This window comes from Colius striatus, chromosome 21 (genome assembly GCF_028858725.1).
Source record: "Colius striatus isolate bColStr4 chromosome 21, bColStr4.1.hap1, whole genome shotgun sequence".
NCBI classification, from domain to species: Eukaryota; Metazoa; Chordata; class Aves; order Coliiformes; family Coliidae; genus Colius; species Colius striatus.
Genome location: NC_084779.1, coordinates 4,542,549 through 4,557,720, shown reverse-complemented (window position 1 = coordinate 4,557,720; position 15,172 = coordinate 4,542,549). Strand labels below are relative to the sequence as shown.

General features: G+C 45.8%; 1 protein-coding gene across 6 annotated transcripts in view; it reads right to left on the bottom strand.

The window, feature by feature from the left end:
* FBXO42 (F-box protein 42) overlaps positions 1-15,172 on the bottom strand; it is a 49,552-nt gene that overhangs the window by 29,945 nt on the left and 4,435 nt on the right. For 5 of the 6 annotated variants that reach the window (XM_062013101.1, XM_062013098.1, XM_062013096.1 and 2 more), the window contains 2 exons: positions 3,729-3,995; positions 1,227-1,343 (listed from right to left, as the gene is read on the bottom strand). In XM_062013101.1, the coding sequence (XP_061869085.1) occupies positions 1,227-1,343; positions 3,729-3,978 (367 nt within the window). In that variant the 5' untranslated portion in view covers positions 3,979-3,995. Of the gene's footprint in view, positions 1-1,226; positions 1,344-3,728; positions 3,996-7,722; positions 7,744-15,172 lie in introns of those variants that run through there. The other variant, XM_062013095.1, reaches the window with a different exon arrangement.

The following is a 15,172-nucleotide window of genomic DNA, read 5'->3' as shown; positions in this document are numbered from 1 at the left end:
CACACTCAGAGGAAGCCCCCATTGGGCAGCAGAATAAATCACAAAGCATCCAGCAGGTTTTGGTGCACTGTTTGGACCCTTTTTTGGGATAATTTCTAACTAGCCTTAAAGCTCACCAGTTGCAAAAAGGCTACAAAAATGGAGGGGAAAACACATGCAAATCAGCAAGTCATTAATAAGCACTTTATTAACACAGCTGCTAGGAATGGTGGTGCCTTTTTTATTCTCTAGTAGGACAAGGAAATCTTTAAAGAGCACAATGATTTCACCAGAGCTTCCTGCAGTGTCTCTCAGACTTGTCTTGGCAGGAGGCTGAGCACTGGTTGCTTCATAAATTATTACTTGGGAATATGAAAGTTTTATGCTTGTTTGCTCGTGACATCACATGGCTTCTACCATCTTCATTTACCTTTAGAAAAATGAAATTTGCTCCCTAGAACTGCCTCCCAGAGGGCTCAGACCCACTGATGGTGCCATGAGGACTGAGTTCTTGTCCTGTTGACTACATTGCATCTCAGAACAGCCTGAGGCATATCCATGCTCTTGCAGTATTGCAGTACAAATAAGTTTTATTTCAGTATCTCTCCCTCCATGGGAATGATTTTTCTGTTATCTTCCAGAAATCTGGAAGGAGGGCAAAACTTTACCTGTGTGTTAAGTGATGGTGTTGACTGAATTACTGATTTCTGCCAGCACATGCATGTGAGGAGCAAGGGTAGCTTTGTGTTTGAAAACAAGTCACACTCAGCATCCTTCAAATTGTGTTACTGACAGATGTATCAGAGAAGCATTTCAGTTTGAAAAGACCTTTAAGCTGATGGAGTCCCAGCCCTGCCCTCACCCTGCCCAGCCCAGCACTGACCCACAGCCCTCAGCACCTCAGCTCCATGGCTCTGGGATCCCTCCAGGGCTGGGCACAACCCCAGCTCCCTGGGCAGCCTGGCACAGGGGCTGACACCCCTCTCAGGAAAACAGTTCTGCCTCAGCTCCAATCTCAACTTCCCCTGGGGCAACTGCAGCCCATTTCCTCTTGTCCTGTCACTCATTACTGGGAAGAAGAGACTGATCAACCCCTGGCCAGCCTCCTGTCAGGGAGTGTCAGAGTGCTGCTGGCTCCCCTCAGCCTCCTCTTCTCCAGGCTCAACACCCTCATTCCCTCAGTCCCTGGAGCTGCTGCTTCCAGTCACACAACAGAGAGAGCAGAACTTTCCCCAGCAGTTACTTACTGTGCGAGAAGCGTTGTGTGATGGGGGTGCCGGGGTAGGGGTAAGTGCGACTCTCCCACTGGATGTTTCCTTCTTGCACTGCTTTGATAAAGCCATGGTAACACTGATGGGCCACACCTAGGGGGGAAAGAAACAAGTCAAAATTTGTGGGAGGTTAGGAATGAACAGTGCTCACAGTTGCACATGCAGTGTTGCAGCAAAGACTCTGTTTAGATTAGAAATACGCTGGTGAAAATTCAGAGGATTAAAGAGAATCAACAACAGAGACTCTGCAACATGGAAAAAACTGAATCAATTCACTACATTTCCACTGTCCACTACACTTCACTCTAGCTTGGTGAAGAAAAGCCTTGGTGGAAGGTAAGCACATGTGCTGCCTTCACAGAGCTGGTTTTCAGCCACCTCTTCTGCAATGCAAGCCCTAATCACACCCCCAGGGAGCAGCTGCCCTTCCCTTAATGGACCTTAGAGGACAAATAAGGTGCAATAATGAATTTTTAAGCCTGTGCACACAGCTAATGCACAGGAGTCTAAAATAAATATGAGAGGAGACATCAGTGACAAAAGTCAGTGTGTCTCAGGTGAAAATATTCCTCCTCAGCAGTGCAAGGGAAGGGATCTGGCTGACAACAGTCCCAGAGCTGTAATTAAGTCTGTGTATGAAGCACCTGTGTCTGTGTGTGTGCTGAGAGGGGTCAGAGACTGCTCCCTGTGGAAAGAAAAGGGGCTGCTGAAGATTTCTGACTGCAGCAGCTCAGCAGATGCTCAGTGGCATCTGATCTGCTGTGGCAGCCCTCGCACTGAGGAGACCACAACCTGCCAAGATTGTTTCCCCAAAGACTTGCTTACTCAAAGCCCCGTGCCAGGAACACCCCCAGCAAGAAATCACACTTTGGAAGAGAAAGCAGGAAGTTGAGGTTTTTTAAAGAAGAAAAAAAAAGAAACCCGGGGTCCTCAAGCAGCCAGTCCCTGAGAGTCACAGGGGAAGTGTAAAGTGAACCATAGGATTTCACAGCAGATGTATCCTGACAAACAGGAAAAATTAACCAGAAGAAACCAAGCATTTACCTCGAGTGACCTCTCTTCACAGTGTGCAGGTTAGTAATTACACTCCCTTTTATTTCTTGCTCTAATTGCCACAAAAATGGCACAGCTGCCCAGCACCACTCATCCCCTGAGACTCAGCTAACTCCCTCCAACGCCACATTGTGCCTCAGGCTGCTCATCCCTCCCCTCCTCTCCAAGGATGTTTCCCACAGTCTCTTTTGGGGTGAATCACCAGGTGCTTGTTCATTCCAGCTGCATCCTTTGCATCTCTTCCTGCCACCCCAGGAACAAGCACGCGTGAGAAAGTGTGCTCATGCAGCAACTCAAGGGCCCTGGACACCTGGGAAAAAAGCCCCTTTCACCAGGGGTGCAGGCTGCTGCTGCCCCAGAATTATGCAAAAAGAGCCACTGTGTGCAATGCTCACTTCTGAAGTAGCTGGGGTGGGTTGGTTTTATTTCACCTCCAGCCTGTTGAGACGCAGGGCAAGGCAGAAAACGCCTGGAATCTGAACAATGCTTTCACATGTACAGAGAAGTCCACAAATTAGACATCACCCCATCCACCTGCCAAAGGCATTTCTCACCTGACACCTGCTCTGCATTTTACAGAAGAAACAAGTTACCCTTGTGCAGCAGCGTGCCTCATTTCCTACAGATCTGACTGAGGTCTCTTCTTCAACTGGGAGTTTTTTTTTACAATGAAGCTTGCAATCAAAACATATCTCTAACAGAAATGTAACAGAAATCAGCCAATTCATTAAAAAAACACCAAAGTAGGCAGCTTTGCCTGTACCCCTGTCCAAACTTTGCTCCTCTATTTGTCATATCATATATATCTAGCATTAAAATATCCCTGTAAGGCTTCAGAATTAATGCTGCATGGAGGCAAAGTGAAGTATCTGTATCTCAGGGCTATTCTTTCAGGAAGTCTGAATATGTAGATCTACATTAAAGTAGATTTTATATCCTACTTATCTTCAACAGAGCTGTAAGAACCAGACACTGTTTTGTTTCCAGACAAAAGCATAAGCTTTGGGAGCGTTAATTACTGAGCAAGACGCAAACGAAGCACAATTACAGCCACATTAGACATGGGACACTGGCAATGGGCACTGCTACGTGGTGGAAAGGAAGTCTGAATGCAAGGTCAACACAGAGAATATCCAAAAGAAACGTTAAGGGAGCTGTTCTGTTTTGAGGGGGTGGGGGGTTTCACTCTTTTGTACTTCAAAAGAGGCCGAGGGTTTCAATTCTGTGCCACTATTAGCAATGCCTTGAGCAAAGCAAGTGACCCGATGACTGTAGCTATTCTTCTGGCATTTTGCAGAAGTTAAGCTTCTAAGTTTGAGGAGAAAACAACAGGCAAGGCTAAAACAAAGCAAAGAACAGCTGAGATACAAATCCATCTGCCCACAATTCAAAAAACAAATGCACTCTCATTACAGCTATTTGTACCTTTGATTAGTCGATACCACTGTTTGCAGACAAGGGCAGCAGTTTTGTGCTCCTGATAGGGTGAAAGGAAGGAGAGGATATACTCCAAAACCTCTTCTGGGAGCTCCAGCATTGATCTGTTGTGCCTGGTCTGCTCGACCTCCAGCTCAGCATGTGGCTCATCATCTTGCTCCATCGTCCCTTCGACCACAGCGTCTTCTGGATCCACGGCCATGAAACCGTCATCTTCACTGTCTGAGGAACTGGCCATGGCATTCCACTTCACAGCTTCAAGGGAGGGGGGAAAGGAAAAAACAAAGACAACAGTGAGGTCACAAAGAAAATTACCAGCATTGGAAATGCATCTGCAAGCTGTCTGGGTTACAGCAAAGGTCTGTGACAAGCTCTACCCAAGCAAACTCTATGTCAAAGACGTGGGGTTTGCAAAGCTTTGAAGGAGGCTGGGCATGGTTTAGTCACAAGCCATTCCCTACTGGTGCAGTGTTTTCCCAGGCCACTTCATCTCACTCAGCCCTACCATTGCCTACAGATAGTACCAGAGAGAGTAAAAACCCCAGATCCAGTGGAGGAATTGCAGCTTCTCAAGCCCCTGTTCTCTTGCCTGGCAGAAGAAGGCATCACTGGTAGTCCCAGTTGTTTTCAACCATGGAGAAAGGGATTCCCACTAAACTGAGAGCAATCCTAGGCAAGACGGGATGGAAGCAACAGCTTTGCAGCCCCTCCTCCTCAGTGAAACCAGTTTGGCCAGTGAGCCTGCTTTACCCCAAGCAACTTCTCAGCAGCAAGCAGAGGGGGGAAAGAAACCAATCCCTGACCCACTCTCCCTTAACAACCCCTTTCTCTTTTATTAAATACTCATGCAAAGTTGTTTACTGACAGTATGTAGGTGAGGAAAGAAAAAACCTCCCAAGATTTACTGCTGCTGGCATATCCAACACTGCATCACATCTTAAGCATAAGGAAACAGACCGATGACAGAAATACATGATGAAATAAATCCACCTTAACGAGCAGCTGTGTCCGATTGGGCCAGTTGGCATGGGCTGCAGTGAAAGCCAGGGCTGTTGCTGCAAAACAAATCCCTGCACCCTATTTCCTAAGAAGCAGCTGACGTGTTTAGGGGGGAGTAGTGATAGTTTTTCCTTCCAACACTGCTGGGTGAAGACCAAGGGACGCCCACTGCTTTGTGGTTATACTCTCACTGATAGCTCACACCAGTGTAACCCATGAGGATGACACAGGAATTTTGCCTTTTGAAAAACTACAATCACAAATTCCCTTTTTCTCCTTTCCTAGCACAGCAGGTTGTAACAAAGGACCCAAAACAGTGCAAGCTCAGCTCAGTGTGAGCTTCCGCTGATGCCACAAGGAAGAGATTGCCCAGCCATCCCCAGGTCTCAGATCTACTGGGATGAGGGGATACAGATCACAGTCCATGGGACAAATCTCACCTACAGGAAGAAACCAGCTCCTCAGGAGGGAAGGCAAGGTATGGCTTTTAGCCCAACATGCTTCAATACAAGTGTACAGTATCTTATTTTAACCTATCAGTATTGCAGAGAATATGGCTGGAAGGAGTTCAAGCTCCCTAGCTATCAGGAACAAACTAAGCTGTTACAAGCTTCCAGCAACGCAAACTCAACTGTCTTCCCTAGCTAAACCCAGGGTTTTCCCATCCCAGCATATACAGAGGAGTAAGAGCCATGGGAACAGCAGACAGCAGAGCAGAGAAGCTTGCCATGACAACTAATTCATGCTCAGAAAAATGACACTCCACAGCATTACTCTCCACTTTTGTCAGGTTCCCTGATGAAGCAGCTTCAGAAAAATGCACAAGGCTGTCAATCTCGGGTAGAAACCACGTCAAAATTCAACTTACAGTTACCATCCTAACAGATGCTCAGCACGTTTTCCTGTGTCACAAATCCTTCTTAGAGTCAATGTTATGACAGAGGAAGGCTGAAACCCAAACACTTTGACACGAGAGCTGCTGCTGCCAGCAAACTGTATTACACAGCAGATAACACCCAAATTCCCAAAGATTAAGGAAATGGAAAGAAAAAGAAAAAAGCAGAGCTGTACTAAAATAAAACTTAAATAATTAAAAAGCAAAGAGTTGGGTGTTTACCAAGAAAAAGCATCTATTGCCCTGAAGCATGTGTGCTGATTTCCATCCTGACACGGCACAGCAGGAAGCCAAAGGCTGACAGTACTCCAGCCTCCTCAGGATGGAGAGACTGGAGGAAGGAGAGTCAGACTCTAGTTCATGGCTTGGGGAAACACGGAGCAGCACATTTAGCCAGGCAGAGCAGAAGGTGTTTCACACCCTAAAAACATGCTAGAAAACCAAACAGAAGCGTGTTGGCATCCACATTAGGTACAATGGGACACCTGCAGGTGACAATGCCGAGCATAAGCCACGGCTCGACAGGTTTGCACAAGACATCTGCTGTGTTATTAAGGTTCAGAAGCAAAGATTCTGTGTGTTTCCCAACAGCTTTTATTTACCTTTTAAATAATGTCCAAAACCTGCTGGAGAAGTTGGCTGAGAAGTGCAGGAAGGAACTAGCTAGCAAGGTTGGGGGCGGAGGGGGGCCTCCAGTTATTAAATCCTCATTTCAAGCCTCTGTAGCAGGCTTGGGAACAACACAGCAAGTTAATCACAGGCACAAAACAGCTTGGGGGTTACAAAGGCATCACTAAGGGCAACTTATAAAAGGTAGGAGAAGGGAAACCTGTCCCTACTTCCTAACAGCATGTGCCTGTGCAGAGCTGGGGATGGAGAAGCTGCACAGAGTTGTACCTGATGATATTATACATATTCAAATGCATCCACTTTGCTAGAGCCTCGTTTTCTAAACACTTCAGCATAAGAAATAACCATATTCCAAGTTTTCACACCCCAGCTGTGTTATTTTTCGTAAAGAAAACTAGACCAGTAAACAACTCCACTGCCCAAAGGCAAGTTGCTGTCAAAATAACCCCTCAAGCTCGACCTGCCACGGATGTGGATTTTGCTCTTATGACCTAGGATCAGCAGCCTGGGAATAACCACTCCAGTCTTGCAAAGCAGCAAAAGCCCTGTCCTACAACCCTGCTCCAACATCAAAAAAAGGAAAAAGAAACCCAGTCAGTCAGTAAGAGAGAGCTGAAGCATCTCAGCCAGCTTCAATGACCAATTAGTCAGCAGGTCCACGGGAGAAATCTCATGTCATAGTTTTTACTGGTTATTAACACAGAAGAAAAGAGCTTCTGTGCTGTTTGCCTTTAGTGTCAATGCAGTAGGTGCATTCTGCCTCATCCTATCTCTCCAGGTGCTCTCTGTGTGCATTAAGCTGGGCTTCAGTTTGTACATGGGCTAAAATTCATCTCAGAGCATTCCAAAAGCCGCAGTGAAGGGATTTCAGCAGTTGTGTGGCATCCAAACATCCAGGTAATTCAATTAACTCTCTGGGACGGACCCAGGAGCCCCGTCCTGCTCGGATGGATTGCTCTGAAGGCCAACACCAACCCCTTGAAAATTCAGATTTTGCACCCCACAGCCCTCCTGGTCCTGGAGAAGTGTCTTTTTATTCCACCAGCAGCCTAAAGCCATACCAAGGTGGAATGGCAGCTGCTTAAAATAACATGTAAAGAAATGCTAGAAGGGCAATTGAAACAGAGCTCTGCCAGTCCTGATCACATTTGCCTGGCTCTTCCTAAAAGCTGTGTCTCTGCCAGTTGGCAAAGCATTTTATAACTTTTCCTACCTTCAGAGCACTTCAATTTTCCTCTTTCTCCCCTCCTGAAGTTATTTAAGAACTAGCTATCTATTCTGCTAAAACAGTTATTCACTGTGGCAGAATAAAAGGATGACAAATATTAAATACAGGCAAAAAAACCCTCCCAGTGGGTATAAGAACTTCCTAAAGTCAGCCAGAGACATCAGGCAGGCAGAACCAGTCAGCCAGAGACATCAGGCAAAATCCCTCTCGAGCCAAGAAGTTTTTCCTACCTGCAGGCATCTCTCCTGGTCCCATGGCCCCCAATTCACAGGCGTGAGTGGCATCAGTGGTTCCCATTTCGAGCTACCTCCTCTTCTCTGAAACTCTGAACTGTTTAAAGAAGGGTTTTTGACCTGGCTTATTTTTTAAGTCAACAGATTTTTTTTTAGGAGGAAAAAAGCCTCCAAGGGAAAGTTCTTGAATGAAAACAAGAGGCCGTGCGATAGTACTGAGTCAGAGCACATTACACAGAAGGGAATGCTCATTCTCACATGCCACAGGAAAAAAAAGCCTCTCTCCAAACATGATTGTAGAAGATATGTTCTCACCAGGGGAAGAAAAAAAAAAGGAAGGTGTGTGAAAGGACCCAGCCCTGGCTGGCTGAGTGCTTCAGCTAGAAAGGAACTCCACAGAGCAGAATGGCTAATTGCACTTGGCAATCGGGAGCTACAGCGTTAATTTAGGGGTGGAAAAGAGCAACTGCCTCTAGACTCTTCCTCATCCTTTGCAACTGCTTATTCTCCTTGTCAAGAGCCCCATCTGTACAGCATGGGAGCATTTATGGAGACATTTAGAGCTTTGAGGCTTATTCTCTTACCCAGCTTAAAAAACAAAGTCTGCTCCATCAGACACATTTACTAATAAGGCTTAGGCTGCTTTCCTTAGAAAAACAAATCCTATCTGTATTGGAAGGATTATTTTTGCATGATATTTTCTTGTGTGTCTCATGTAGCTATGCCATCAAGGACTTGGATGGCAGCTTCCTCCTCTCCACTTCAGCTTTTGCCTCTATCAGTTGCCCCACAGAAGCCCTGATCCCTTTTCTAGGGATGTAAGAGGAAAAATAAAGCACTACTATTTCCAAGTTGGAAACACACTCATTTATGAAAGCAAGAGCACAGGGAGTACAAGGTCTGCAGGAGCTGCAGGATTTGGAGTAGGGATCAACATTTAAATAAGATAACATTCCAGTCCTCCTAAACTTGCACCAGTTAGAGCTGATGCATTTGAAAATCAACTGCTAGGCAAGTTCAATAACGGAGAGGAAAAAGAGAGCAGATTTTGGTCCAAAAATGAACACAAAAGCCTCTGGGAAATGGAGCGATGAGCAATATCCTGTCATCGTGCCCAGACCAACGAGCAGGACCTCGGGGATACCTGCACCACGCTTTTCTTCTTATCCCTACAAAACAGGCAATTACAAGTGTTTTGAAGCACAGCTTTTCCTCACCCCCCCTCTTTAGCTGCCTTTCAACAGGAAATTGTTTTTCCTCTTTCATATAAGACCAAGCTTCACCCACAAAAAGAAAGGTTTCCTAAATTCCATATATACCTATACCTTTCAGAGCTGCCTCCCTGCTGTGTTTTGCCCGTTAACCAGTACTTTTATAGAGACTCCAGAGACAAATTCAAAACTCTGTGACTTCATTTCACGCTGCCATACAACCTGCACCATACTGCAATGAAACAGCATGATTACAACTGAATTTTAACTGATGTTACTGTAGTAAGAAGGTTTAGAGCTACCAGAAATCCCTCCCACCCTGATGATGATGATGAGCTGACCCTCATCTCTTCCTGATTCCTATTCATTTTGATCCTAAGCTTTCAGAAATATTACACACCAAGATTTAGTGCTCTAACAGTAAACTCAATTGCTCAAACACTTGCACAGCAACCTGAAAAAGAAATTCTGCCTAATGTAGCTTCCTCCAAAATTAAAGCACTGAAAATGAGGGGGGAAAGTCAAGGTTTATTCTGGATTTATTGTAGGAATACAAATCTAGGTGGTGCATTGTTTTATATCCTTGTTATTAGTGTGTAGTTCATAAGAACAAGAGGAAACCGAGGAGCTTAATGACAGGTGAACACAGCAAAGGCTGTCACTCGAATCTGCTAATGGGATAAACAGGATAAAACTTCAGAATGGGCCTGAAAGCTTCATAAAAATAATAACAAATCAAGAACCAGATCAAAAAGCAAAGGCATCACCTCCAGACATCCCCGCAGAACTCTGCTAAACAAGCTGAGGTCTCCAATGTCCACCACATCCTCCCCAGTGTGTCTACCACAAATGGGATTTGAAGACTTTTGAGTCCTTGTGGCAGCATTATTACCCTTAAACCAGCTTAAGTTGTTTAAAAGCTGTTGAAATCTGACTTGATAAGCACTAGCAGCACAAAAGAGCTGTTAAATTACTTTCATACTGCTCAAGCTCACACACTCTTTTGGCCAACAAGCCCCCAGTTCAATTGCACTGGGTATTAAAATCACAGAATCTTTGAAGTTGGAAAAGCCCTTTAAACTCATCAAGTCCAACCATCCCCCAGCACTTCCACAGCCACCACTAACCCATGGCCCTCAGCCACAGCTCCATGGCTTTGGAAACCCTCCAGGGATCGGGACTCCACCATGGCCCTGGGCAGCCTGGCACAGGGGCTGACAACCCTTTTGGGGAAGGAATTGTTCCCAATCTCCACTCTGAAGCTCCCCTGGAGCAACTTGACCCCATTTCATCTTGTCCTATCAGTCATTACTTGGGAGAAGAGGCCGACCCCTACCTCACTGCAGCCTCCTGTCCGGTTGTTGCAGAGAGTGTCCCTGTCACCTCCTCCTCTCTCATCCAAGCCAGGACCTATTGGCCTTCTTGGCCACCGGGGCACACTATTGGCTCATATTCAGGTTCAACATCCTCAGGCTCTTTCTCTCCAGGCAGCTTTCTAGAGCCTCTGCCCCAGCCTGTCACATTGCCTGGGGTTGTTATGACCCAAGTGCAGGACCCAGCACTGAGCCTTGTTGAATCTCATCCCATTGGCCTCAGCCCATCACTCCAGCCTATCCAGATCTCTGCCCTCAAGCAGTTCAACACTCCCGCCCAACGTGGTGTCATCTGCACACTTATCCTTAGGTTAAAAGGTGATCTGGGTGAGCAAGGCATTGATGCAGAAGGTGCTATGCTCTCTGTGTTTCCCTGATAGAAATCCAAGCCTCCTCGTGAACACCTCTAACTCTGAAATCTCAGTAATTGCTCCAGTTGCATTCCTCCAACCAAGCCAAAAAGGAGTAAGTCTGAATATCAGTCCTAGTTGGGGTCCTCAAATGCAGAAAGGGTCAATCCCAGTAACTTACACACAAAATTTGGCTTGTTCTGAAATCTGTATTGCCTGGGTGCAATAATTACCTGGGTCAGTGTCTAGGTGCACTCTTCCAATTCATCCCCTTTACTGAAATCACCCTAAATTCTGTATGGCTGTAAATCAGTAGGATTTGGGGCTCACACACTCCCTCTACCGGCTCCCGGCAAACCGTTAATTAAAATGACTTGCCTGAACTTTTTCAAGCAAAACAAACAATCATGATTCATTTCAAACTCAAGGCAAAACTGCATACTAGCCAGAAAACGAGAATGATCCTTAAACAAGCAAATAAAAGGCTTTTGGACTTGAAACTAAGAGGATTTTACAAGCAAATGTGCAGATGCTTCTCCCCTTGTCACATATGCTGCTTGAGGATAAACAGTTTGCATAGTGGCTGTCTAGATAAAAACATCCAATGTGATTTTCAGTACCTATCCAAACCTGCCTGCAAGGACTCATCAGCAAGAGCTCCTGCTCAGCAATGGCAAACACACAATGGCAGCTTCTGGAAATAATTGTCACCTCCCTCCTTCGTTAAGATAGAGCAGCAGGTTTCGGAGCTTACAGGCAGCACTTGGAAAGTTGCAGTTCAATTATTTTGAAGACTGTCTTCAAAAATAAGACAGTACTCTTTCCTTTCCACAGACCAAAGCCATTCAAATTGGTTCAGCTGTATATAGGTTTCAGGCAAATGAAGGCAAATTTACAGATGAATCAAAAGGAAAACCAACATGCTACTGATCTAAAAACCAGCCCAGTTTTGACTGTGTGAAGAATAAGTTTGAAAACACAAGTCTGAAACACAGTATTTTACATTTCCCTACAGCCTGATGCCCAAACTGCCCAGAGAACCTGCTCAGGTAAAATAATTACATGGCAAGCATGACAATATCTTAGAGGAGGGTTTGCTCACAAAACCAGGAGGTACCCAAAGACACTGAGAGACTAATCCCTGATTTTTCTGACAGACTGCACTAGATGCTTATTCAGTGTATTTGGGATTATTTCTTGTTTTAAAATAAACTCTTTCCTTTGCACAATATAACCCTGATGAATCCAAACAGCTGCCCCCAGCACAATTCCCACTGAAGTGCTGCCCACATGGAGGAAACCACAGTCCCTGCGGTGCCCACGTGTCGAGCAAACCCTGCCACAGGAAAGCGGCCCGCGGCAAGTGGCACAGACCAACCCGGCGCACGACTTCCTTGGCCGGGAAAGCCCTGGATCACATCCACCTCCTCCAGTTCAGCCAGCAAAACAGGCAGCTCAGGAAGCAGCAGCATGTCATTTCCTACTCATGCATTGCCTGTGGGTGAGCCTCTGCCGCCTGCACCGATTGCACTGGGGAGGTCAGACTCTTTTCCTCCCTGGTAGCTCCTCTGGTCTCCAGGATTTTGAGCTTTCTTGCTTCAGCAGCTTCTCTCCTCTCCTGTAAAACCTGGGATCTTTCCAAAACCCACCTGTACAAGTTCCTGTGTGACCTACTCTAAGAGGTCCTGCTCTGGCAGGGAGGTTGGACTGGATGATCTCTAAAGGTCCCTTCCTGCCCTTAAGATTCTGTGATGTTTGATACCTTTATCCTTTCATTGAATCAGGCAGAATGGGATAACAGGAATTAGTGTAAGAAGGAGAGCAAACTGCATAAACCTTATTTCCAAAACAGCCCATTAAGAGGCAGATACACCATTAAGAGACAGATACACACTGCTCCATGCAACTTCCCCCACAAACTGCCTCGAGAGACTTAAATAATTAGCATTAAAATGCACACTGTAAGGATGTCTGTGTAAATCAGGCACTCTCTTGCTGCTTCAAGCAGGAGGATAACCAGTAAAGATGTAGGTTTCCAACACCACTGCAAAATCTGGACTTTACGTTTCACTGCAGGAGCAAAGAATTGAGTTTTAGCACTCAGGAAAATGAAGTTCAGCAAACGGTAGGTCAAGGTCAGGGTTTACCAGCGGGGCAACTTGTCACACAAGCACTCACATTCGAGCCTCTGCTTCCCCCCTGTGATGTGGTCTTTGGCTTAGCACAAGCACATGAAAGAGGAGAGGTACAGGAAGGCTTCATTTTCTGCAATCCACACTCTGCAGTCTGAATTCACAACATCGCTCTACTAAGAAATGTAAGTCATGAGCAGCCCTGAGGCATTTCATCTGAAGTCAAGCTCAAGGGTACAGACTTTCAAGCCAAAAAAAGAAGGCTGTATTGGAAAAGGCCATGTATTAGTACCAGCTCAGTAGCCAAGGTTTAATTTGAATCGATGTCTCTAGCTTTCAGCAGGATTGCTGACTTGGCAGCAGGTCACTGATGCAATGTTTTTATCTTTGTTAGCAAGCAGGGTACCAAGACATCAAATACTATCTCCACACAGACATTATCAGCACATGAACACTGTAAGTGATGCTGTCCTCCCCGTCTTAACTCCTAGCAGAGGAGCTGCTCAGCTGTAACATGCATTGTGTATTTAACATGCTAAAAGCATGTTTGCATGATGTCCATAGGCCTCATCATATTGAATAAATGTGTATGCCACCACCAAAGGAGTCTTTGTAATTCCCAGTGCAAAGCCTTTGATGAAAGATGCCAACTATATTAACCATCTAGCAAATACTGGCCAGGAGCAGGGCTGGATCACACCAAAGAGAATTTAAAGGCAGACCTGTTCCTAAATAGAGATTGCAACACTATAGAAAATATTTTCTCCCTGTCAATGGTGGGGAAAAAAAATGCAATTTACATCAATATGTACACACCTGGCCAGAAAACCCTCAGAGCACATAGCACCTACCTTAAATGCCTTCACACATTACAAAGGCACAGCAGCGGGTGGCCCAGTGTCTGGCTCAGAAGCACCACGGTGGTAATTAACCCCTTTTTATAGGTAAAGGAACAAAACCACCAAGAAGCTGAGGTCAAGCAAACCCTGAACAGCACTGGGATTACAATACCAGAGGTTTCTGGCTCCCTGACCTCCGCTGAAGAAATTAGGCCACCATCTCTCAGTTAAGATGAATGTGCAGATAGCACTGAGAGCTCTGCTTTATTTATGACAGCGAGGTGGAAACAAAAACAGGCTAATCACAACATAAAAGGGTGATGGAAAAGAGTAAGATTTCTGAAAAGCAAGCACAGAGCTTCAGCTCTTGCCTCGACACCCATGAGGAGGGCTGGAGTGTGTGACTTCAGAATGTGGCTGAATTCAGAACGTGTGTTCTCTAGCAGAAGATATTAACTTGGAAGGGCCAACACCCATCAGTCTGTGTAACATGGACAGAGAGAACAGTGTCCAAGGGTCCATGAGCATGAGAGTGAGAAGAATAGTGCCCAAGGGTCTAGGAGAACAATTGAAGAGCATCACTGGACCCCAGCAAAGATGCAAACATTGGCCTCAAGACAGGACTGACTCTGAGGCAGCATGTCTTCTCATCACTCCAAATCTAGCGGAGCTGTTGTTAGCTGCGTGACTGGCAGTCTAGACAGAGTCTCTTTTATTCACTGTCAATATGGTGTTGGCAGTAAAGCTTCTGCTAAACCCATTTCTCCCTGAAATCGTCTTTGAAGGGAGAAAAATCCCAACTACCTCCCAGTAAACAGCAACATCACCTAAAGTCAGCAACAGAGGAGTCTTTTAAATGCTTCAGAAGGTAAAGCAAACAGAAAGGGAAGGATAAATACTTTCCTCTTTGGCAATATGAGTGTGCAAAGCAGCCCACAGGGTGCTGGTGATTGCAACCCTATGATTATAAAACAGGAAGGACTGCTCTGTGTCCCCACCGACCCAGAGGCTTGAAAGGACAAAGAAATAGGGCTAAAGCCAGTGGGAAGAGCCACACATCATAAAACAGAATCTTAAGGGTTGGAAGGGACCTGGAAAGCTCATCCAGTGCAACCCCCCTGCCAGAGCAGGACCACCTAGACTAGGTCACACAGGAACTCGGCCAGCTGGGTTTGAATGTCTCCAGAGAAGGAGCCTCCACAGCCCATCTGGGCAGTAAATATTGGTTTGGCTGGACTGGATGATCTCTAAGGGTCCCTCCCAACAATTCTATGATTCTATGTTTTCACAGCATCCAAGAGTCAGATTCAGGGGAGGATAAAACGTCCCACATATCCCCTCCCGTGCTGCAATGCACAACTGTCTCCACAGACCAGGTCCAGGAGGTTTGTAGGAGTCCCCAGCAGCAGTTGTGATGGGGAAAGAAAACAGTCAGCCTAAAGACAAATGCAGGAAGAGTGTGTATTCAACAGAGGAGATGAAAAGGTGGCTGCTCAACAGAGGAATTCCACAAAATAACTGCAGAATGGATGCAGCAACAAT